The 24,113-nt window shown below is 33.5% G+C and overlaps 1 protein-coding gene and 1 pseudogene across 1 annotated transcript; both read left to right on the forward strand.

Moving 5' to 3' along the window:
* The first annotated feature begins 2,868 nt into the window (after positions 1-2,868).
* On the forward strand, positions 2,869-16,165 carry LOC121222580 (probable disease resistance protein At4g27220; annotated as a pseudogene).
* LOC107941482 (uncharacterized) lies at positions 16,083-18,699 on the forward strand. Its single transcript, XM_041102047.1, has 6 exons — positions 16,083-16,119; positions 16,216-16,349; positions 16,467-16,814; positions 16,979-17,740; positions 17,844-17,959; positions 18,038-18,699. Exons 1-5 carry the CDS (start codon positions 16,083-16,085, stop codon positions 17,898-17,900), a joined length of 1,338 nt encoding a protein of 445 aa, XP_040957981.1. The 3' UTR covers positions 17,901-17,959; positions 18,038-18,699.
* The last annotated feature ends 5,414 nt before the right edge of the window (positions 18,700-24,113 follow it).

Here is a 24,113-nt window from a genome sequence, read left to right on the forward strand (position 1 = left end):
TTAAAGAGTTAAAATAACATTTTTTTATTTTGAGAGGGCCGAGGTCCCTGTCAACCCCTAGATTTGCCTCTGTAAATTTCAAAATTCAGTTAAATTATGTTATTTTGAATAAAACGTTAATTGATAAAGAAATTCTTTTAGTTTCAAAAATTCAATTTTTCTGTTTTAAAAAAATATATATTAAAATTTAAAAATTAAAAGATTAAAGTAATAAAATTTAAATATATCAATGTCTTTTTGATACATGCATGAATGGGGTGAAACTTATTAGATTCCAATCATCAAAACTGCCAATTTTCAGGCTCGGAAAATCAGCAGACTTGCGGCGACTGGATCCTGGTATTTTTGGGTTGAGATGTCTCATGGCGTTTAAAGATCTATCTCTTAGCTTTGAAACGCATTTTGAATAACTCGATTTTGAGTTCGAGAGCTCAAGTTATGACCGTTTTAGTGAAGACTACGCGAGCAGAATTTCTGAACGGGATTATGACGGGAATTACGAATTTCGGGCTTTTAATTCGAGTTTAAATCATATTGGATTCGGGTTTTAGACTTAATTTTTATTATATATGAGCCCAATATTATATTTGTCAGATCTTATTATTTTATTATTATTTTATTCTAAATTTTTTTATAATTATTAAGTATTTTAAGTTATTAGAGTTCTAGTATTTTAAGCTATAAAGGCCAGAAAAATGTATTCTTGGGGGTGTTTTGAATGTAAAAAAGCAACAGAAAATCAATACAAAATAATCAAAAATTTCAAACAAAAAAAGAGAGATTTAGAAGGTAGTTTTTTTTCTCTGTTTTTGTTTGTTTTATTTATTATTTTTTCTTTCTTTTTCTAAACAGAAACACAGAAAATAAAACGGGACCGAAAACTCACCTTTTTAGAGGGAGGGCTGAGAGAGAGTTGAGCGAGAAGAGAAGGATTTTTTTTTTTAAAAAAAGGAGGTTACCAATGATTTTTTTAAAGTTTTTTTTAAATTATATAAACACCCCAAAACGACGTCGTTTTGAGTTTGGCTTCTGACACTTAAAACGGCGTCGTTTCACCCTTGACCCGCGTGTGACCTGACTCGCTCCATGGGGATCCTCGTGTTTTCAATTTTTAGGCTATTTACGCCTCTGGTCATCCCGCGTTTTCCGGTTGTTTTAATTTAGTCCCTTTTTGACTTTTTTTCTCTTTATATATTTGGCCATTGATTTTGTGGCGTGTTTTAATTTAGTCTCTGGCTCGCTAAAAAGGACGCGTGTCAAGGAGATCGGGTTATTTTCCCATTTGGTTCTCGTTTGTTTTCGGGCCTTTCGAATTAGTCCTTTGTTCTTTTTTTTATCTTAATTTATCCTGCTAATTTAATTTGAGTAGCAATCGGGTCCTTTATTCATTTATTTTTGTGTATCTTTATTGTGTATCTTTATTTATTTTGCTTTATTATTTTTACTTTATTACTCCTTTTTATATATTTGCTTAAAATTGGATTGTGTATATGTTTATTAGTTTTTTTTTTCTTTTGGTTATCATTCTTTTACTTTTTAAATATTTAAATCTAATATTATGAACATTTACTTTATCTATTTACTTATTTATTTATTATTCTTTTACTTTTCAAACGCTTAAATTTAATATTATTTACATTTGTTTTATCTATTATTCACTTATTTTTTCTTTTACTTCTAAAGAAATTTTAAATTCGATATTATTCGTATTTGTTTTATTAATTTATTTTTTATATTTCAATTTAATGATATTTGTTTTATCTATCCATCAATTTATTATATATATATAATTAGATACCACTTATATTCATTAAGCAACTTTCATTTTCATTTATATTTTGAATTATTTTATTTATTGTGTTGTGGTGTTATAAATTGATTTTTTTATTATTGCTATATTCACTGTTATTGCCATAGTATTTGGTCATTTAGTTGTCATTTAGTATCCTAATATAAATCGTACTCATAGTCATATCACATTATTTCATTACCATTGTATTATACACTAGGTTCACACATATTTATCCATTTTTTTTATAGACGATGCCTGAATTAAACATGTATGCCTTGTAAGTGTTACATTAATATTTTATTCGGTGCACAAAAAGAAAATTATTTTAAATAAGTAATATTTCGTATTTTAGAATTCGTAAATTCGTTCCTTAACTTACGGAGTTTCGATCTTCTCGATAAATCTAAATAAATGAACCTTTTTTTAAAACATAAGTTTTTAAATAATCTCAGGAATTAAGAAGAGATCGTGTTCTAACTTAATGGATATGGTTTCATTCTAAAACCGAGATAATCGAATATCTTTTAAAATAAATAAATTTTCGGTGTTTATTCTCGTTTCGAGGATTTAAGGTATTGCGTCCTAACTTACGGGAAGTAATCCTTTTTCTCGATTAACGTAAAATATTTTTTTGTAAAAATTCAATTAAGCGATATTGTAACAAAGGATCGTATTTTAAATCTCTTCAAAGTTTTTAATTTTCGACATTAAAACATTAATTCATCAATTAGGTACCAATTTTTGGCGAGACGAGTGTGCTAATCTTTCCTCGCACATAACCGACTCCCGAACCCGTTTTTCTTAAATTTCATAGACCAAAATCATTATTTTAGTAAAATCGAAACGTTTTATTAAAATAATTAAATTACAAGGTGATCCGATCACATCTCGAAAAAATATCGGTGGCAACTCCTATTTTTTCATTTTCATTTTTAAAATAAAAGTCGACCCTTTTGTTTCAAAAATGGAGAAAGTGTGTTCCTATCTTTTGTCAGCTTTACCAAAAGGGAAAATAATTGGCGATAGAATGTTGCTTTCTTTTGTCAACTTTTTAGCTGTATCCACTAAATGATAAGAACTGCATTCTCAAGTATTTGTGTTTCTTTAGGATTCTATTGTTTACATCTCAATTTTTTTTTTACATTGAGTTGCACTTTGTCAAATTACTTCTCGCATTACTCTGTTAAGAAAATTATCTTTTCGCTCGTTCGTAACTACGAGAACTAATCGCTGAATCCTTCTCTTATTCGTTGGAAAGGTACGCCATCTGCTTTCATTTTGGTTGATTTGGTCTTACTTCTTGGTTTACAGAAGCTTTACTTTTTGCTCATTTGATTTGTAACTTTTTCTTCTGATTTTGTTTTAATCTTTGTTGTCGCTGTGGTTATTCAGTTTACTTCTTGTTTGACCTCTCAATGGAGTCTGTTACTACCCTAGTTGGCTCTATTGTCACTAAAGCTGTAGAGTATACGATCTCTCCTATCAAAAACCATGTCAAATACCTTTCCAATCATCAGCAATATGTTGAGACCCTCAAGGACCGAGCTGAGAGGCTGAAAGATGCAAGGGACAGAGTGCAGCATTCTGTTGATGCAGCTCAACGAAACGGTGAAGAGATCGAAGGGGATGTTGGCAAATGGTTGTCTGCAGTCGACAAAAAGATTCTTGAACAAGCAGAGAAAGTGATGCAAGATGAAGAAAAAGCAAAGAAAAAGTGTTTCATTGGTTTGTGTCCTAATTTCAGGACTCGTTACAAGCTTAGCCTGAAAGCCGAAGAGGAGGCAAAGGCTGTTGCCGAGCTACTTGAACATGGCAAGTTTGAAAGGGTTTCCTATCGTGCAGCTCCGCAAGGTATCGTGGTTGCACCAGTTAAAGGTTATGAGGAATTCGAGTCAAGAACGTCGATTTTCAATGGAATAATGGAGGCACTAAAAGATGATAGCGTCAGCGTTGTTGGGGTGCATGGTATAGGTGGGATTGGAAAAACAACGCTGGTCAAAGAAATTGCTAGAAAGGTCAAGGACAAGTTGTTTGATTCGGTTGTCATAGCAACCGTAACTCAAGCCATCGATATTGAGAAGATTCAGAACCAAATTGCAGACTTCTTGGGCTTGAAATTTGAGGAACAGAGTATGGTTGGAAAGGCATTTCGACTACGAGAAAGATTGAAGAAAGAGGAGAGGATTCTGGTTGTCTTGGATGACATTTGGGGAAAGGTTGATATTGAGGAAGTAGGGATTCCTTTGGGAGATGAACACAAGGGCTGCAAATTACTATTAACTTCTAGAGAGCTCAATGTTTTATCAAATGGGACGGATGCTCAGAAAAATTTTCCCATTGGGTTTTTAAATGAAAAGGAAGCCTGGGACCTGTTCAAGAAGAAGGCTGGCGACTGTGATGAAAGTTGCGATTTGAAGCCTATAGCTATGGGGGTAGCCAAAAAATGTGCAGGACTGCCGATAGCTATTGCGACAGTTGCAGGGGCTTTGAGAAACAAAAGATTGTTTGAATGGAAGAATGCTTTACGAGAACTGTAGAGGCCTTCGTCAAGCAACTTCACGGGGATAACTGCGGCATATTCAGCTATAGAGTGGAGTTTTAATTATTTAGAAAGCGAGGAAGTTAAGCGGACTTTCTTGCTTTGCAGTGTAATAGGCCATAATGGTCTTGTTGAGGACTTGGTAAGATACACTCTAGGTTTGGGTTTATTTGATGGTGTCAACACTATGGAAGAAGCTAGAAATAAAGTATTGACGGTTGCGGCTAATCTCAAAGCGTCTGCCTTGTTGCTTGATAGTTATAATGATAAGCGCTTTGATATCCATGATGTTGTTTGGGATGCTGCTATAGCTATTGCATTGAAGGACTACCGTATGCTTGTTTTGAGAGATCATGCTCCAAAGGAGTGGTCCGATAAGGAGAAAATGAAGACGTGGAGTGTGATCAGCTTACGTTGTCCTCAGATTATAGCTAACCTTCCTAAGGAGATGGAGTGCTCAGGACTTTCCTTTTTCCACATGGCCTATAATGGCGCGGTTAAAATTCCTCTCAATTTCTTCAAACAAACCGTAGGCCTGAAAGCCTTAGATTTGGTCGGAATGCAGTTTCCATCCCTCCCTGAATCAATTATTCACCTTGCAGAGCTTCACATGTTGTGTCTAAAAGGATGTGCAGTTGATGACATAACCATCCTTGGAGAGCTCAAGAGTTTAGAAGTACCCAACCTTTCTCACTTAGGTATCAAAGAACTACCTAAGGAGATGGCACAATCGACTCAATTAAGGTTGTTAGATTTGCGTGGGTGTAGAGAACTCAAAATCATCCCACCGAATGTCTTATCAGGTTTGTCTAAATTAGAAGAATTATATATGAGTAGGAGCTTTGTTGAATGGGAAAAGGGAGGAGTAGTTGAAAATGAGAGGAAAAATGCAAGCCTTGATGAATTAAACAATTTGCCTTGTCTAACTACTTTATATGTTGATATTCTTGATGTCCAAATGATACCAAAACACCGGTTTGTAGAAACATTGGACAGATTCAGGATTTTCGTAGGTAATTATGGAGGATATAATTGTTGCCACAATTATGAATCTCCGAAAGCATTGAAGCTCAAGTTATATACAAACATTGATTTGGATAATGGGATGAAAATGTTGTTGATAAAGACAGAAGATTTGTGCCTAGAGGGACTTGAAGGCGTCAAGAATGTACTTGTGGAGTTAAATAATGGGAAAGATCTTTCAAATTTAAAGAGATTTCATGTCAAAAATGGTAGGCACGTCCAACATATCAAAACGAACAAAATTGGATTTTCTGAATTATGCTTCGTTAAACTTGAAAATCTACCGCAACTCGTTAGCTTTTGCTCTCCAGACGAAAGGTGTTCCACTAAGCCCTTATTACTTTTCAATAAACAGGTATTTGTTTGGCTTTACTTATATTTTCTTATACTACTTTTATTTATATGCCCATTAATACTTCTAATAGTAGAAATAAATAATATTGTGTAATGGTTTCTCCGGAGCTCAAAAATAAATTTCAAATCCAAAACAAATTAAAATTTAATTTTTAATCCAAACCGATTCAAAATCAATTCAATAATCTAAATTTAAATCCAACAATTTTTTTTAATTCTGAGAATAAAATTTGAGCCCACAAATCGAACTAAAATTATCTTTAAAATAAAAAATCATATTTTCAAATTATGTTACATACTATCTTTCCCTATGGAAAAAGAATTGTGTAAATATGTGCAATTTATTTTCCCTCACTTGGAAAGCTTGTAATTGTGTTCCATTAACACCAAAACAATATGGCACAACCAGACATGTCATTGGGTTACGAATTTGAGGAGCTTGATCATCAAAGGATGCGGCAAGTTGGAGCATCTGTTATCACCCTTTCTCGCTAGAAGTCTGGTGCAGCTCCAATGCTTTGAGATAGAGGATTGCAATTGCTTAAGGGACATAATACTTACAGAGGAAATTGAAGAAGCAAGGAAAGATGTGATTTGTTTCCCTCGATTAAACTCCCTGCATATAGATCGTCTTCCAAACCTCATCTTCTTCAACTCAGGAAACCACAATATTGAGTTCCCATTGTTGAAAGTGCTAAAGATTCAGCGTTGCCCCAAGTTAATAGAATTCATTAGTCAGAATAGTAATCAGTCCGGCATGCACGCTCTCTTCAGTGAGAAGGTGATTTATTTCATTAGTCTTACATTCTTGCATAAATCTGTTGATTTGTCCTTGTTTTTTTTTCTGCCTTCATTATTTGAGCTAACCTTATCATGGGCATGGATTATATATATATATGAATATATATGAATAGGTTGCAGTTCCTAGCTTGGAAGACATGAATATCTGGGACTTGAGTAATGTGAAGATGATATTTTATAATGACCTAGCACCAGGTTCCTTTAAAAATATACGAAAAATAAATGTTTGGGGATGTGGGAGTTTGAAAAATCTATTTCCAGTATCAATAGCCAAAGATCTTCCACAACTTGAACATTTAAGCATCACTGATTGTGGAGTTGAGGAGATTGTATCGAAAGGGGATGGAGTGGAGGAGCAGCCTGTGAGGTTTGAGTTTCCGCAAGTATCTTTCCTTGAGGTTACATGGGTAGAAAAGCTCAAATGTTTCTATGAAGGGCAACATACAATAGTCTGGCCGATGTTGAAAAAATTGACAACAGATAGTTCTGCTTTGCTAAAGATAGTGGCATCGGAACATCTTAGATTAATCCAAGGAAATAAGCAGCCAGTTTTGTTGGGTGAAGAGGTATGTATATCATTACAACTATATTTCATTTTATGATTTAAACCACTGCCACAAGCATCTCAAGTTGAAATATGCCACGATAATGCATTTCTAATTTTTATATTTTGTTTTATTTGGATTTTTTTTTTCGTATTTTTGAATTTTCAATATATATATTTTAAATTTTTTGTTACATTTATAATTATTTTTTCATTTTTTTTAAAAACAAGACTGAATAAACATAATAAGTAAATATTGAGTGAATGCAATTCAATTTAATAAAATGTATAAATATTGAGAGTTAAATTTATTATTATGTAAAAAAAAAGCTTAAAAAAATGAAAATATTTTATTTGTTTTTAAGTATCCAAAATGAAAATATTTTAACACTAAGTGACTGTATATGTAATTTACCCTGCATTTAAGTAGTGGGTCAAAACTAAATAGAACGTTTAATTTGCTAAAAACAATTGCCACTCAATAAAAAATCAAAACTTTAAAAGTTAATTACACTAGACATCTCAAACTATGACCTTCATTTTAAATTAGTCTTAAAATTTAAAATATTCTAATTACATTCTTAAACTATTGAGGTTATATCAATTACGTCTTTCTCTTATTAAATTTGTTAATTTAACCATCAAATTAAATCAATGTAATATTTTAAAACCTTGGTGTTTTATCTCCACTATTCTGCTTATATTTTTTGTCATAGAAAAATATATATATATATATTGGAACCCACCCATTGTTTGAAAAGTCAAAAAAGGTGGGCACCGAAAGTAGAAAGTAAAATTGGTTGGCAAGTTGGGTTAAAAGTTGGCATGGGATAATTGCAATTTTGGTCCCTAATTGTATAGGGACATTGCAAGTTGATCCTTGAACCTCAACTATAAATAGGCCTAACCATTTCTTACTTTCTTCATCCCACACTTGCCATTCTCTACTTAAGGCAATTGTTCTCTCTCCCTATTTGTAAACTTTCACTTGTATTTTTGGAGTGAAATATATTTGGTAGTGCCCGAGGACGTAGGCAAAATTTGCTGAACCTCGTTAAAATTCTAGTGTTCTTTATTTTTGTTCTGCATATTTTGCAAGTGTCATTGTAGTGATTTATTGTGCTATTAAATTACGATAGAGGGATATTCTGGCTAGGAAAGATCTGGTATGTAAGCGATCCTCGTGATCCACCTCTCTTTCCTGGGAATTGAACTTAGTGTGTTTTTTCAGTACAATAATTTTACTCTTTCACACGCTTCCGCGCAACAATTGGTACCAGAGCCAGGTTCGTACTTGGGGAATATGACCGTTTACGGTACTATTCACGTATACGGCACTATTCACGTATACAATACTATTCACGTATACAGCACTATTCACGTATACGGTACTGTTCACGTATACAGTAGTTGGGATTGAGGAGAAAAATGGCAGCAGCATCGTCATCAGCAAGGACTACTGTGACAAATGCAAAATTTGAAGTAGAGAAATTTGACGGTACCAATAATTTTGGTATGTGGCAGTGTGGGATCCTGGATGTCTTATGTCAGCAAGAGCTGGATATAGCCCTTGAAGAAAAACCTGACAAGATGGATGACAAGGAGTGGGCCAAGATCAATAGACAGGCGTGTGGTACAATCCGCCTATGTTTGGCCAAAGAGCAGAAGTACTCCGTCATGAGGGAGACATCAGCGAAGAAGCTGTGGGATACATTGGAAGAAAAGTTTCTAACGAAAAGTCTTGAAAATAGGCTTTATATGAAAAAGAAACTTTTTCGGTTCACGTATGCACCCGGTATGTCGATGAATGACCATGTGAACTCATTCAATAAAATTTTAGCAGACTTGCTAAATTTGGATGAGAAATTTGAAGATGAAGACAAGGCATTATTGTTGTTGAATTCCCTTCCTGATGAATATGATCATCTTACCACCACATTGCTTCATGGGAAAGATTCAATCACATTTGATGCAGTCTGTAGTGCGTTGTATAGATCTGAGACTCGAAAGAAAGATAAAAGAGATCACAGAGATACAACTGCAGAAGTCTTAACAGTAAGAGGTCGTTCACACAGCAGCAAACCTGGTAGAAGGGGTAAGTCCAAAGGGAGACCCGCCAAAGATGAATGTGCCTTTTGTCGTGAGAAAGGGCATTGGAAAAAGAATTGTCCTAAGTTACAAAAGGGCAAGTCTATTTCTAATGCATGTGTAGCGGAGCATGATGAGGAGTCAGACTTTAGCTTGGTTGGCATGGCAATGGCATGTCAAACGGATGAGTGGATATTGGATTCGGGATGTACTTACCATATGTGTCCTAATAAGGACTGGTTTTCTAGTCTTGAAGAACTAGAAGGTGGAGTTGTTTTTATGGGCAATGATAGTGCCTGTAAGACAATGGGTGTAGGTACAATCAAATTGAAGAACCATGACGGCTCAATCCAAGTTCTGACAGATGTTCGCTATGTACCCAGCTTGAAGAAAAATCTCATCTCATTAGGGGCCCTAGAATCTAAAGGGCTCACAATCACTTTGAGAGATGGATTACTAAAGGTAGTAGCTGGGGTATTGACGGTGATGAAAGGCACTAGAAGAAATAACTTGTACTATTTAAATGGAAGTACAGTTATTGGATCAACATCAACAGCTTCTGCGAAAGATGCAGATTCAGAGGCTACCAGGTTATGGCATAGGCGATTGGGACATGCTGGTGAAAAAGCTTTGCAGACTTTGGCGAAGCAAGGCTTGTTGAAAGGTGCAAATTCTTGCAAATTGGAATTCTGTGAACATTGTGTTCTGGGCAAGCAGACGAGGGTAAAATTTGGTTCAGCAATTCACAATACGAAAGGAATTCTGGACTATGTTCACAGTGATGTGTGGGGACCTACCAAAGTGGCTTCTTTGGGAGGTATGCACTATTTTGTCACTTTTCTTGATGATTATTCAAGAAAAGTATGAGTGTATCTAATGAAAAGAAAAAATGAAGTTTTGGATGCATTTCTGAAGTGGAAGAAGATGGTGGAGACTCAGACAGGTCGAAAGGTCAAACGACTTCGATCAGATAATGGTACTGAGTACAAAAATGATCCATTTCTGCAAGTATGTCAAGATGAGGGCATTGTGCGACACTTCACTGTTCGAGATACACCACAGCAGAATGGGGTGGCAGAACGCATGAATCGGACTATACTGGAGAAAGTTCGATGTATGTTGTCCAATGCTGGATTGGGCAAGGAATTTTGGGCTGAGGCAGTTACATATGCGTGCCATCTAATTAACCGATTGCCATCAGCTGCAATAAATGGAAAAACTCCTATGGAGATGTGGACTGGTAAACCTACTACTGATTATGATTCTTTACATGTTTTTGGTTCCACTGCATATTATCATGTAAAAGAATCTAAGTTAGACCCAAGAGCAAAGAAAGCATTATTCATGGGTATAACTGGTGGTGTAAAAGGATACCGTCTCTGGTGTCCTGATACAAGGAAGATTGTTTTCAGTAGAGATGTAACTTTTGATGAATCAACCATGATGAAGAACGAGGATTCACAAAAAGATGACAAAACCAGTAGTACTTTGCAGCAGGTGGAGTTTGAAAAGGTTAATGATGATCCAGCTAATATTGAAAGAACAAATGATGAAGAAGTTTCGACCCAAGAACTTCCACAGCAACAAGATCAATTGCATATAGGAGGCCAAGAAGAGAGATTCGTAAGCCTGCTCGCTTTGACGATATGGTGGCCTATGCACTTCCAATTGCAGATGATGATGTTCCTTCCACTTACGCAGAAGCAATAAGTAACTCTGATGGTGTAAAGTGGAAGCAAGCTATGAATGAAGAAATGCAGTCTCTTCATAAAAATAGGACTTGGGAGTTGGTGAGACTACCCAAGGGAAAGAAGGTAATTGGATGCAAATGGGTATATGCAAAGAAGGAAGGATTTCCTGGTAAAAATGAAATTCGATACAAGGCTAGATTGGTAGCAAAGGGTTACGCTCAGAAAGAAGGAATAGACTACAATGAAGTGTTTTCTCCAGTTGTGAAGCATTCGTCTATTCGAATTTTGCTAGCCTTGGTTGCGCAATATGATCTTGAACTAGTTCAGCTTGATGTGAAGACCGCGTTTTTACACGGTGATTTGGAAGAGGAAATCTATATGACTCAGCCAGATGGATTCAAGGTTGCTGGAAAAGAAAATTGGGTTTGCAAACTGACAAAGTCGCTTTATGGATTGAAGCAATCTCCGAGGCAGTGGTACAAGCGATTTGATCAGTTCATGAAAGGGCAAAGGTACACAAGAAGTAAATTTGATCATTGCGTGTATTTTCAGAAGCTACAAGAAGGAACTTTCATATACTTGCTCTTATATGTTGATGATATGCTAATAGCATCTAAGAGCAAAGTTAAGATTGAAAGATTGAAGACTCAACTCAATCTCGAGTTTGAGATGAAAGATCTAGGAGAAGCTAAAAAGATTCTCGGCATGGAAATATGTAGAGATAGAGCTCATGGCAGAGTTAGCTTGTCTCAGAAGCAGTATTTGAAGAAAGTACTACAGCAGTTTGGCATGAACGAGCAGACCAAACCTGTAAGTACCCCGTTGGCTTCTCATTTCAAGCTTTCTGCACAACTATCTCCTTCGACGAATACGGAACGAGAATACATGTTGCAAGTTCCGTATTCTAATGCAGTGGGTAGCTTGATGTATGCAATGGTGTGTACAAGACCCGACATTTCACAGGCAGTTAGTATAGTGAGCAGGTATATGCATAATCCTGGAAAAGGACATTGGCAAGCTGTGAAATGGATTCTACGGTATATTCAGAAGACCGTGGATGTTGGATTACTGTTCAAGCAGGATAATACACTTGGTAAAGGTGTTATTGGGTACGTTGATTCTGACTATGCCGGTGATTTGGACAAGCGAAGATCAACCACCGGTTATGTGTTTACACTTGCTGGAGGATCAATAAGTTGGAAGTCTACACTACAGTCTACAGTTGCATTGTCAACCACAGAAGCCGAGTACATGGCTGTAACAGAGGCTGTAAAGGAGGCTATTTGGTTACAAGGTATGGCTAAAACCTTGGGGTTGGTTCAGGAGCATATTAACGTGTATTGTGATAGTCAAAGTGCTATTCATTTAGCAAAGAATCAAGTCTATCATGCACGTACAAAACATATCGACGTACGATTCCATTTTGTGCGGGAAATTATTGAAGAGGGGAAAATTTGTCTTCAGAAGATCAAGACTGCAAATAATCCCGCAGATATGATGACCAAGGTGGTAACAGCAACCAAGTTCAAACATTGTTTGAACTTGATTAATATCCTGCAAGTTTAACAGTTGAAGAAGGCACTATCAAGTATTGTTGTCAAAGGCAGAAAGAATTGTGTGAAGATAAGATTATCCTAATCAAATCTTCAAGGTGGAGATTATTGGAACCCACCCATTGTTTGAAAAGTCAAAAAGGGTGGGCACCGAAAGTAGAAAGTAAAATTTGTTGGCAAGTTGGGTTAAAAGTTGGCATGGGATAATTGCAATTTTGGTCCCTAATTGTATAGGGACATTGCAAGTTGATCCTTGAACCTCAACTATAAATAGGCCTAACCATTTCTTACTTTCTTCATCCCACACTTGCCATTCTCTACTTAAGGCAATTGTTCTCTCTCCCTATTTGTAAACTTTCACTTGTATTTTTGGAGTGAAATATATTTGGTAGTGCCCGAGGACGTAGGCAAAATTTGCTGAACCTCGTTAAAATTCTAGTGTTCTTTATTTTTGTTCTGCATATTTTGCAAGTGTCATTGTAGTGATTTATTGTGCTATTAAATTACAATAGAGGGATATTCTGGCTAGGAAAGATCTGGTATGTAAGCGATCCTCGTGATCCACCTCTCTTTCCTGGGAATTGAACTTAGTGTGATTTTTCAGTACAATAATTTTACTCTTTCACACGCTTCCGCGCAACAATATAACAATGGTTGTTTATCTATTTTAATCTAGATTTGCTACTCTTCTTTCGGCTTTCATGTTCTGTAATTTTTATCAGTTTTTATTCTCAAGGTATTGTGTTTTCTTAAAACAAAAAATTCATCTACTCTGGATTCATTTGATTTAATATTGATTTTGTTGGGATTTAATCATCAAAATCAAACACTAAAATTGTAAATCTCTTTTTTTTGTTTGTTTGTTTTTTTAAAGCATATACATCAACATTGAGCCTAACTTGTATATGTTTAATTGGTTTCCAAGGTCATTCCCAAATTAGAGGAACTTGAGTTACGAAATTTTGGTGATATGGACCAATTTCCACCAGACTTGTTTCAACATATTAAAGTTTTTGCACTGAGTGGTGGCTCTCCATTTTCTTTGTTTCCTTTCGTCCGAAGATTCTACAATCTGAAAAGACTTGAGGTTTCTAATTTTGATTTCAAACATGTAGTCCCTTGTAAAGGAGACGTCGGGACTCTCCCATCAATTAGAAATCTGAAATTGGTTTCTGCCAGAAATCTTAAGCGTATTTGGAGGAAAGATTCGGAGCTTGACCATATTCTTTCTGATCTTCAAACACTCACAATTCACAATTGTGATGATTGGATAAACATTAGAGTCTTCTCATCATCTTTACAAAATCTCACAATTTTGAATGTGTCACTTTGTAAAATGATGACAAACTTAGTTACACCCTCAGTACTTCAGAATCTTGTGCAATTAACGACAATGATCGCTAAGAGGGTGCACTAAAATGACAGAAATAGTGGGAAACGAGGGAGACTGTCATCAGACAATAGTTGTTAGTAAATTGAAATGTTTACAACTATGCAATTTGAAGAGCCTCACAAGCTTTTGTCCATGGTATTACAACTTCGAGTTTCCTTGTTTGGAAGAATTAGTTGTGGAACATTGTCCTTGGTTAAAGATCTTTTCTGAGGGAGTTTTAATCACCCCACAATTACAGAGAATAAAACAGTCGCATTACGGTGAGAAATGGAGTTGCAAGTGAGAGTGGTGATGCAAGTGAAAGCGTGGTTGGCGAAGGGGGCATCTATGATAACACTGCAACTTTTTTGAGCAATAAGGTAAGTTTGGTATTCAATATTTATCTGCACAACTTATTTCACATTTTCTTTTGATTTGATCAACATGAGTGTGTCTGGTCTATATATACATACTAGTGCTACACCTTGTCAAAATTGAATATAATAAAATCCATAAAAATATTAATAAATAAGACAATATTTAAAAGAAAAACTGGAGTTTAAAAGTATAAATAAATATATAAAATAAGAATTGAAGGAAAAACTTAAAGTGAAATACTAAAAAACAATAAGAATTTAAGAGAAGTTTAAAATTAAATAGTAATAGACAATAAATAATAAAATAACAATAGAAAAAAGAAAACTAATCTTCCTTTATTTTAATTTGTGGGTGTATAAGAAGGAGATAATTGTGGAAGACCTTCACAAAGGTCATTTGAGATCAAAGGAGAAGAAGCATGAAAACAAAAGGTGAGGAGTTTGAAGAAGAAAGAACCAAATATATGGGTTTGATTTAAAGATTTAATGTTTTTTTTAATTTCATATATAGAAAAAATCATTGAAAGAAAAAAAAAAGTTCAATATAATTACTTAAATTTACCTGTCGGTTTTTATAAAAGTAACTTAAATTTTTGATTAATTATGAAAATGACTCAATTTAAAAATTATGTACATAAATTATTCGATTTCTATAGTGTTTGTCGGTGCCCCCAGACACAATGGCGATATCAGACTGAAGTGTGATTATATAAAATGATTGTATTTATGTACATAATTTTTAGTAGTGTTGTTGGAAAAATTGGCGATATCAGACTGAAGTGTGATTATATAAAATGTTCATGGACTTAACGAAGTAATTACCCTTTTTTAATTAGCGGAAAAATGGGTCTTCCGGTGAATATGGGGCACCAAATTAAATGATTTTCATCTTTTGGTCTATTTGCATGTTTCCCTTTTTGAAATTAAATTTAGATAACCCTTAAGAAATATAAGAATAACAAAAAGAAATCATTCTCATTTATTTTATTTTATTTTTAAAAAATAAACTTAAAAAATTATATAAAATGCTTATTTAAATTACCCAAATATATCCCTCACACAACTTCCTCAAGTTTATCTAAATTCAAGCATTTTCAATTCATTCCCTAGAATATTTAAATTTAGATAAACTTAAGGAAATTTTTTGAGGAATATATTTGGGTAATTTGAATAAGAATTTTATATAATTTTTTAAGTATTTTTTTTCAAAAAAAATGAAAATGGTATAGTTTTGTTATTATTATATTTTTAAGTGCTATTTAAATCTAACTTCAAAAGAGGACAAACGTAACATGCAAATAGGTCAAATGTTGAAAAACATTTAATTTGGTTCAGATACCAACGACACCCCTTTTTCAACCAATCTAAAACCGTTAACCGCTTCAAAAGATCCCTGCACGTTTTATATAATCACATTCAGTCTGGTGCCGTCAATTTATTAGGCAAAACCACTACAATCTTTTTTAAAAAGCAATCATTGGCTGATGATGGAGGTCAATGCAATAAGCACGATAGATATCAAGTCATTTACGTATATGATTTTTAAGTTGGATCATTTTCGTAATTAACCAAAAAATTTTGGTTACTTTTAACTGTCTAGTTGATATGTGAATATTAACCTTTAGATCAGTTTATAAATCTTCATACTCATCTACTCATTTTGATTGTCTTTCAAAGTACAGAAGGAAGACTGATACTATCTTATAATAATATTTATGTCAACAGGTTGTCGTTCCTCGTTTGGAGCGTCTGGATTTGTCCTCGATCAACATTCATAAGATATGGCACCACTCATCCTCCCCATCTATCGGATACCTAAATTTCTTGCGGGTGAAGAGGTGTCACAATTTGAAATACCTGTTCCCCTTTTTCTTAGCAAAAGATCTTGAGCAACTCCGATTCCTTGGAATTTTGGACTGTAATATGATGGAACAAGTAATATTCACGGATGGATTGGTTGAGGAACATCAAGGGAGGAATCAGATGTTTTTCTTTAATCTACATTCGCTGTGGCTAAACGACCTTCCCAAAACTCACAAGTTTGTGCTTTGAAAATTACTTTGAATTTCACTGTTTAGCAGATTTAACACTAAGAAATTGTCCATTGCTAAAAACATTCATCTCTAAATGTGTACCCGGAGATGAACCTCAAATTGGCCAACATGTACAGGCAAGTAACTTGGAGGTTCATAACTCATCTCTCCTCAATGAAAAGGTAATTTCTTCAAGGATCCTCCTTTTAATTTATGTTACTTCGATTGATTTTATTCATTTGAAGTTCTTTCTTTTTCATACATATTTCAGTTATTAGCCTAATGAAATGATTTATTAGATTGTTTTCTCTAGTTTGAAGTACTTGTCGATTCAGAATTGTGATTCGTTAGAAGAAATTATTGAGCTGGAAGGACTCATTGCTGATGAGTCACAGTCAACATCAGCTGCTCAATCTACTGTGGCTGAAACAGTGACGACCAAGTTTGTATTTCCCAAACTAATAAACCTTGGATTGGATAAGGTGCCAAGATTGAAAAGTTTCTACTCTAGGATGCATACCACCCAGTGGCCTTCATTGAAACGAATGAGCATTATTGAATGCCCCAAAGTACAGATATTTACTCGACAATGTCCTGTGAGTCAGGTTGGAATCTCAAACCAACAACCCTTGTTTTGCGTCAATGAGGTAAGCTCACGAACAGTTTCATATTCCATGATCATTACTTGAGATTACCTATAAAATGCTTTTTGAAAAAACTAATATTCTCTCCTCTTTTAATTTTATGAGAGTCTAGTTCTTACTAATTTAAAACTCTTTCATCGATGTCTAATATATTCGTTGCCATCCAGGACACTTTCCCTGTATTAGAAGAACTAACACTGAAGACGAATGATATGGGGAAGGGGATATGTGATGGACAACTCTCATTGCAGTGTTTCCAAAACCTTAAGCATCTTAACCTCCAATTCTTTCCTGAGACATCCACTACTCTTCCGTATTCCTTCATTCGGTCACTACCAATGCTTCATAAGCTTGTTATAGACAATGCTTCCATTTGTCAAATAGTACAATCTGAAGGACTCAGCGACCAGGAATGGCATACAGCAGCATTCTATCAGCTAAAGGAATTAAGTTTGTCTCAACTTCCAGAGTTGACGTTAAAGACTTTTGAACCATCATTGCTGTCTTTCAAAAATCTAACAACACTGAAAGTTTCAAGATGCCATGGGTTCATCAATTTAATCGCATGCTCAACAGCTAAGTGCCTGAGGCTACTGGAAAGTTTGAGCATAGATGATTGTGAGATGATAGAGGAAATCTTAGCGTGTGAGGCTGAAGAAATACAAGGCGGCATTGTATTTCCCAAACTGAAGTATTTGCAACTAAGCTGTCTGCCATGTCTAGCAAGCTTTTCCTCGGCCCATCACTCGTTGGAATTCCCAGTCTTGCTAATGGTGAAGGTGACAAAGTGCCCCAAAATGAGGAATTTCTGCCAAGGAGATTTAAGCACACCAAGGCTGGAACAAATGCACTTAACAAGAGATGAGGAAGGTGAGCTGCAGTGGGAAGGCGACCTTAACACTACCATAAAACATATGTTCGATGAAATGGTACAAATCATTTAAAGGATTTAAATTCATGGGTTTTTACATACATACATACATACATACATAGTTAATTGAACAATTCTTGGTTTGTTATGATCATGCACAGAATGTGCAAAATTCTGAGGTGACGGAGGTTACTGATCAATTGCCCAAGCTGGAATAAGGAAATATGTATGGGTGCTTATGCGAAAAGCTCAATTTCGTTTGAATTCAAAACAAATGGTAATTGACTCTTCTATTTTCATCATGGCTTAACTAATGCTTTATAAAGTGACCATAGAGACGCCCTTTTCATTGTAGGTTGAGTTGCTCTACTGAAGTACGAGGCTGCAACTTTTGGTAAAATGTGAAAGGTTATTTCAGTTTTGGTAAAACTACTATTTGAACTGTTCCATTTCACATTATACCCTCAAAATTGAACTTCATTGGGCTACAAACATGTAAACTTTTACTAGTAAGGTTGAGCCCTGTTTTAAGTATTTGCCAACTTTTGATGGTTACCATATCAATGTCAGCTTAAAGCTATCAAGTATCTTTACAAATATAAGATATATATATATTATTCCTTAATGAGGGATAAAAGTAGGCAGCTATGTACTAATGATACGGTTGATTCTGAAAAGACGGCCGAGTTGAATCAATGGGTTGTTGGTATTTGCCTGATGGAAGAACAGGGCCTAATGTTGCGTGGATTCTGGTCAAGTTTTAAATTTTCAGTTGTGGGCATTACTGATTGTTGTCATTTGGTTGTTGATCCTCTGATTTTACGATTGACTGTCTTGCTTATTCGTTGCAAGGTTGGCGGGTCTCAAGTATGAATTTCCAAACCGGCTTTCATCCATAATTAACTAAGTGTTCCAATCCATGGAGTTTATGGTTTATTAGCGTAACTGTCCATTTTATTTGTTGAGGAAAAAAAATATGAGGATTAATCTGATATTTAATGTTTGGGTTTTTGAATATTTTTGTGCCTTTAATGAAAGAAAGCAAATAAAATAGAGACGTACAAGATCACATCCATAGATCAACAAAAGGGTTTAATATTTCTATAAAAAATTGTCCCAAAAAGGCCTTATGGGAATTGATCATATAAACTAATGAAGGCCATTGAAAATAAAGCTTGTAAAAGTTTACAGAAGGAATTGATGAGAATCTGATACACTATTCATTTTGTTGCGATAAGAGTTTATGGCCTTGTAGGAGCCTCTCCCCAAATTGCTAGCAAAAGAAACAAAAGGATTAATGCACGTCGATAATGGCAGATTTATATTTGCTACAAAAGGTGAAGAGCCCAAGACCCTCCAACCTCCTCGGAACAGTTTGAAATCGTTCCAAAATATGCTCTAGCAAATGTTCCAAGCCATCTCATGCGACAGTTTTCCCTTAAAAGCATTAGTGGCTGAGTCTAGTCTTAATTTTTATTTGTATCTTTTATATCCGTTTTATAATTCATATTTAGGATTTGTATTATTTAAAAAAGGAAAATCTTTGAAATAAAAAAAAACAGTATGTTTTATATAATTATTTAAAGTTACTCTCACATTATTTTTACCCATTCAAAGCTAGCAAGTCTTTTATGTACAAAATCGTATAGCTCTGCAATTTGGAATAACATTTTGGTCACCTCCATGTGAAGTGAGAGAAAATTGAGAATGTCACACAATTATTATTTTTCCCTCCATACCCCTATGCCACCAAAGAAACTTGAATTATTAAGGCACAAAAGCACTAAGGAGTAGGAGCTAGAAAAAGAGGGGCATGAAAATAAAGAGAGTTACATTTATTATTTGCATAATACAAAATTAGTCTTTAATATTTACACATTTTATTATTTTTATTTTTTATTAATTAAATTTGGCTTTAAACTCTTTAAAAAGAGTTGAATTTGAACATCAACCTTTTAAAAAGAGTTATATTATTATTTAACGGAAATGTTAAATTTTGAAATACATATAAGAATATAATTTTATTAAATTATATATTTTTATTAAATTATATTTAATAATAATTATTTTAAATTATATTTTATAGTATTATATATTATGATTTTAGTAAATTCATATATTTTATTAAATTATATATTTTTATTAAATTATATTTAATAATAATTATGTTAAAATATGATTAAATTATTTATTATTTATATTAATAACCTTATTAAAATTTAATAACAATAACAATAATCATCGACCTAAAAAAAATTCTACTAAGGGTATTCTCGTCATTTTAGCTTTTTTCCTTATGCTATTACACCATCATTCCATTCAACCAAACACAAGAATACTATTACGCCTCTATTCCATTCCATTCAACCAAACAAAAGGATTACCTATTACGCCTTTATTCCATTACGCCTCTATTCCATTACGCCTCTATTCCATTACAGCGAACCAAACGTGCCCTAAAGGTTCAAAGATTTCTGCTTAAATTTGGACTTCACTCCTCAAGCTTCAAGTTCAAGTTTTTTGGTATATAAATTTTGGACCTTAATTTGGTATGTATTTAAGCTTATTAGTAATAATGTGAATTATGTACGAAAGATAATGTTTTGTGTTATAAAGTATCTCGGTTATAATGAAATAAGAATAAATTGAAGTGATGAGTTTAGTGTTAAATGTAGCATCTCTTACTCAAATTTGTTATCGAATCGGGTGAGAGGTGTTACTACTAGAATATAAATTACCCTTTCTTTTTTCTTAAGATAAATATATTTTTTTAATTAAATTCGTACATAAAATGATATTTTTACTAAAATATTAAATTCGAAAAAGAAATTTAAGACAAAAACATTTTAGCCAACAACATATTCATTGTAGGATCAAAAACATTAATGCAAGAAACTTAAAACAAGGAATCAAAAGTCTAGAACAAGCAATCAAACTTATTTTATATGATCCACCATTAAAATTTTAGAATATGATAAACAAGCAATCAAATATTAAGTGCACAATTTTAGATTCACTATACAAGAGCTGAGAACGAGAAAGCTATCACATCAGATGGCTTGGTACAATTAATTAGACCGTGTTGCAGTACCTCTCTGGCATCAACTTCGCTTGTAAATTTCTATAAGCTGTCACTTCAATGGCCTTCATCAACTTGCAGCTCTAATCTAAATTGTACAAAACCAATTGATAACAAATTCACAATCCACAGATTGTGGGCTCATAATGCTAATGACAAATCAATGTCTCGTTATGATTCAAGTAATCCATACACCGTTGATAGGTGCAAGGATTGTTTGGATCATAAGAGAGCATTGGTTTGTTCTTAGAATTATGTGTCCATATACCATGGATCTTGAACTCATTAAGGATTGGTGGTGTACAACTCAGACTAAAGCTATAGGCTAATAAAGGCCATTGAAGAAAAAGCTTACGAAAATTACAAGCGAAGTTGATGCCGGTAGGGGTGCTGCAAATGCTGCTCAAAATGAAAAGAGAAGAACAAGAGGAGTACTCTCTCTCTCTCTCTATATATATAAGTATATACTCTTCTCCATGCTGCACATTATTGCAAAAAAAGAAAACACACAAGGGACCAATCTTAGATCTTCACAAAGGTCATTTGAGATCAAAGGAGAAGAACAAGAAAAACAAAGGTGAGGGGTTTGAAGAAAGAGCCAAATATATAAAGGAAAAATTAAGTGAGAGAGAGGATGGGTTTAATTTAAAGATTAAATGTTTCTTTTTTGGTAAACACATTTCTTTGGTCCCTCTCAATTTTGATGTAGAGCAAATTAGCCCCTTTCTAAAAATTTTGGAGAAATTTGATCATTGTTGATTTTGAAAGTGAGCAACTAAATACAATTAATCATAACGTTTATGTTTTTCATCAGTTCTACAATTTTTTTCTTGGTATAATAAAAAATATAACTTTCAAAGTTTACACATTTTGTCAATTTGATCTTGATATAACAAATATAACTCATAACATTTTCACAATATTCCATCAATTTGGTCCTAATTTAACAAATTTAGCCCGTAATATTTACACTTTTTGTCAATAGTTACGCAGAATATATAAACATCAATGGCTAAATTTATTATTATACCAATCAAAATTATGTAGAATCGATGGAAAACATTAAAGGTATAATTAATTGTCCGTAGTTACTCACATTTAAAATTGACAGGAATTAAATTGTTCTGATTTTTTAAAAAGATCGATTTACTTAATATCAAAATTGAGAGAAATCATAAAGATAATTTTACTTTTCTTAATTTAATAGGTAAGAAAATTTAAAATCATTGAAAAAAAAAGTAAGTTGTATAGATTTATTTAAAGTCACACTCACATTATTATTTTTCCCATTCAAAGTTGAAAAGTCTTTTATGTAAAAAATAGTATAGCTCTTCAATTTGGGTTAACATTTTGGTCCCCGCCATGTGATGTGAAGGAAAATTGACAACATCACAACAATCAAATCTATTTTTTCTGCCATACCCCTGTGCCTCCGAAGAAAGTTAAATTATTAAGGCACAAAAGTACCAAGGAGTAGAAGCTACCAAAAGAGGAGCATGAAAATAAAGAGAGATACATATATTACCGGCATGGAATATTTACATCTTTTATTAATTTAGATTTTTTTAGTTAATTTTAATTTTAAATCCTTTAAAAAAAAGTTGAATTTGATCATCAACGTTTAAAAAGAGTTGAATTATTATTTTTTAATAAAAATATTAACCAAAATGTTAAATTTTGAAACATGGCAATCCGTAAAGCAATCCAAGTGTAGTTCATGCTTGTTTTTATTTGATTTTTTATGAACTCTTTTTGTGGGAAATTTTTATTTTTTTAATATTTTTATAATTTTTAATTTATTGGCGTGACATATAAGATAAATAATACTATGTCAACATAAATGACATGTAGACTGCCACATGGGTTGCCATGCCAACTTCGTTAAAAATTAATATTTTAGTCAACATTTAAAAAAACACGATTTGACTCTTTTTTAAAGGTTAATGGTCAAATTTAAATTAAGAAATAATAATAATCAAATTGACAAAAGATGTAAATATTAAGTGTTAAATTTATTATTATACTTTTAAGTAAAATTTTTGGATTTGAATTTGAATTATTTTGGGAAATTTAAATAGTTTTGAGCTCAGAACATTTCAAGAGAAAATTAGCAAGTCAAATTACAATTATAAAATAATATATATCATTTATATGTTTGTCTATATAAGTTTAAATTACAAATTAATTACTAAAAGTGATTAGGGCATTAGTATTTGTGTTGTCACATGGGAGTTTAGGTTCAATCTCTTGATTGAAATAATATTTTTAAAATATTTATTTAATATTTCTATATACATCAAAATCCTTGTTAAATTTTAATTTTGTTTTTGTTATTAGAATACTTGAATCAATAAAATTTTAAGGCACATATCAAACCCAACAATCAAAATTAAATCACACCAAAATAAGGCCAAGAAATTCTTAAACAGCTCACCAAGCAACATTCAAATATCATAACTTAACCCCCTTGCAAATAATAAGAGCATAGACGCTTGCTGCAGACAAAAGGTCCCATGCCCATTACAAGCTCTGCCCATCAGTTCCTGCCAGAGGAGCCATGGCCAAGAAAACTATTAGTCTTAATGCAATCCACAAAACGTGTGGGACTTTTCCTTAAGGTCAGCTCTTTTGAGTTCAAGTCCTTTTCGCTGGCAAATTTGTTGATATAGGAGCAACATTGGTCATCACAATCAACAAAGGTCTTGTGAAAAAAAATAGAATGTCGGTAATGATAATATACCGCAAAGAAAAGAGAAATAAAAATAAAGAACATAGATTTTACGTGGAAACCCTTTCGGGAAAAAACCACGGGCAGAGGAGAAGTAAATTCACTATGTCGAATTCGAATGATTACAAGAGGAGCTTCGACTACATCTATTTATAGGTTGAAAAAAACCTAATTCTAATCAAAGTCGAATATATTATGCTAATAAATGCTAAATATATTATACTCATAAATACTAAATATTCTAGAAAGAAGATATATTTTGTTCAACTTGACTTGCAAGCAATCTCTTAGAATTTGGGTTACACAACTCTAACAATCTCCACCTTGACACAAATTCTCAATGAATAAGTTCTTCATCGCGAACTCTCAACGAACAAGTTCTCTAGCTCTTCCATAAAACCCCTTAAGGGTTTAACTTCAACAATGAACACCAATCAAGTCTAAGCAATGCTTAAACTTGGTTATAGGAAGTGACTTAGTCATCATATCTGCAGGATATTCATGAGTACTAATTTTACTCACAACAATATCTCCACAGGCAATAGTATCACGAACAAAATAATACCGAACATCAATGTGTTTTGTTCTCTCATGAAACATTTGATATTTTGTAAGGAAGATGAC

Source organism: Gossypium hirsutum, chromosome D10, assembly GCF_007990345.1.
Source record: "Gossypium hirsutum isolate 1008001.06 chromosome D10, Gossypium_hirsutum_v2.1, whole genome shotgun sequence".
Lineage (NCBI taxonomy): Eukaryota > Viridiplantae > Streptophyta > Magnoliopsida > Malvales > Malvaceae > Gossypium > Gossypium hirsutum.

What these genes read in the sequence shown, in the direction of transcription:
- LOC107941482 (XM_041102047.1), top strand. Translation starts at nt 16,083, where the DNA reads ATGGATTGGTTGAGGAACATCAAGGGAGGAATCAGAT. An exon ending in CCTTGTTTTGCGTCAATGAG is followed by an intron (nt 16,815 to 16,978) that starts GTAAGCTCACGA and finishes GTTGCCATCCAG; the next exon opens with GACACTTTCCCTGTATTAGA. An exon ending in AACATATGTTCGATGAAATG is followed by an intron (nt 17,741 to 17,843) that starts GTACAAATCATT and finishes GATCATGCACAG; the next exon opens with AATGTGCAAAATTCTGAGGT.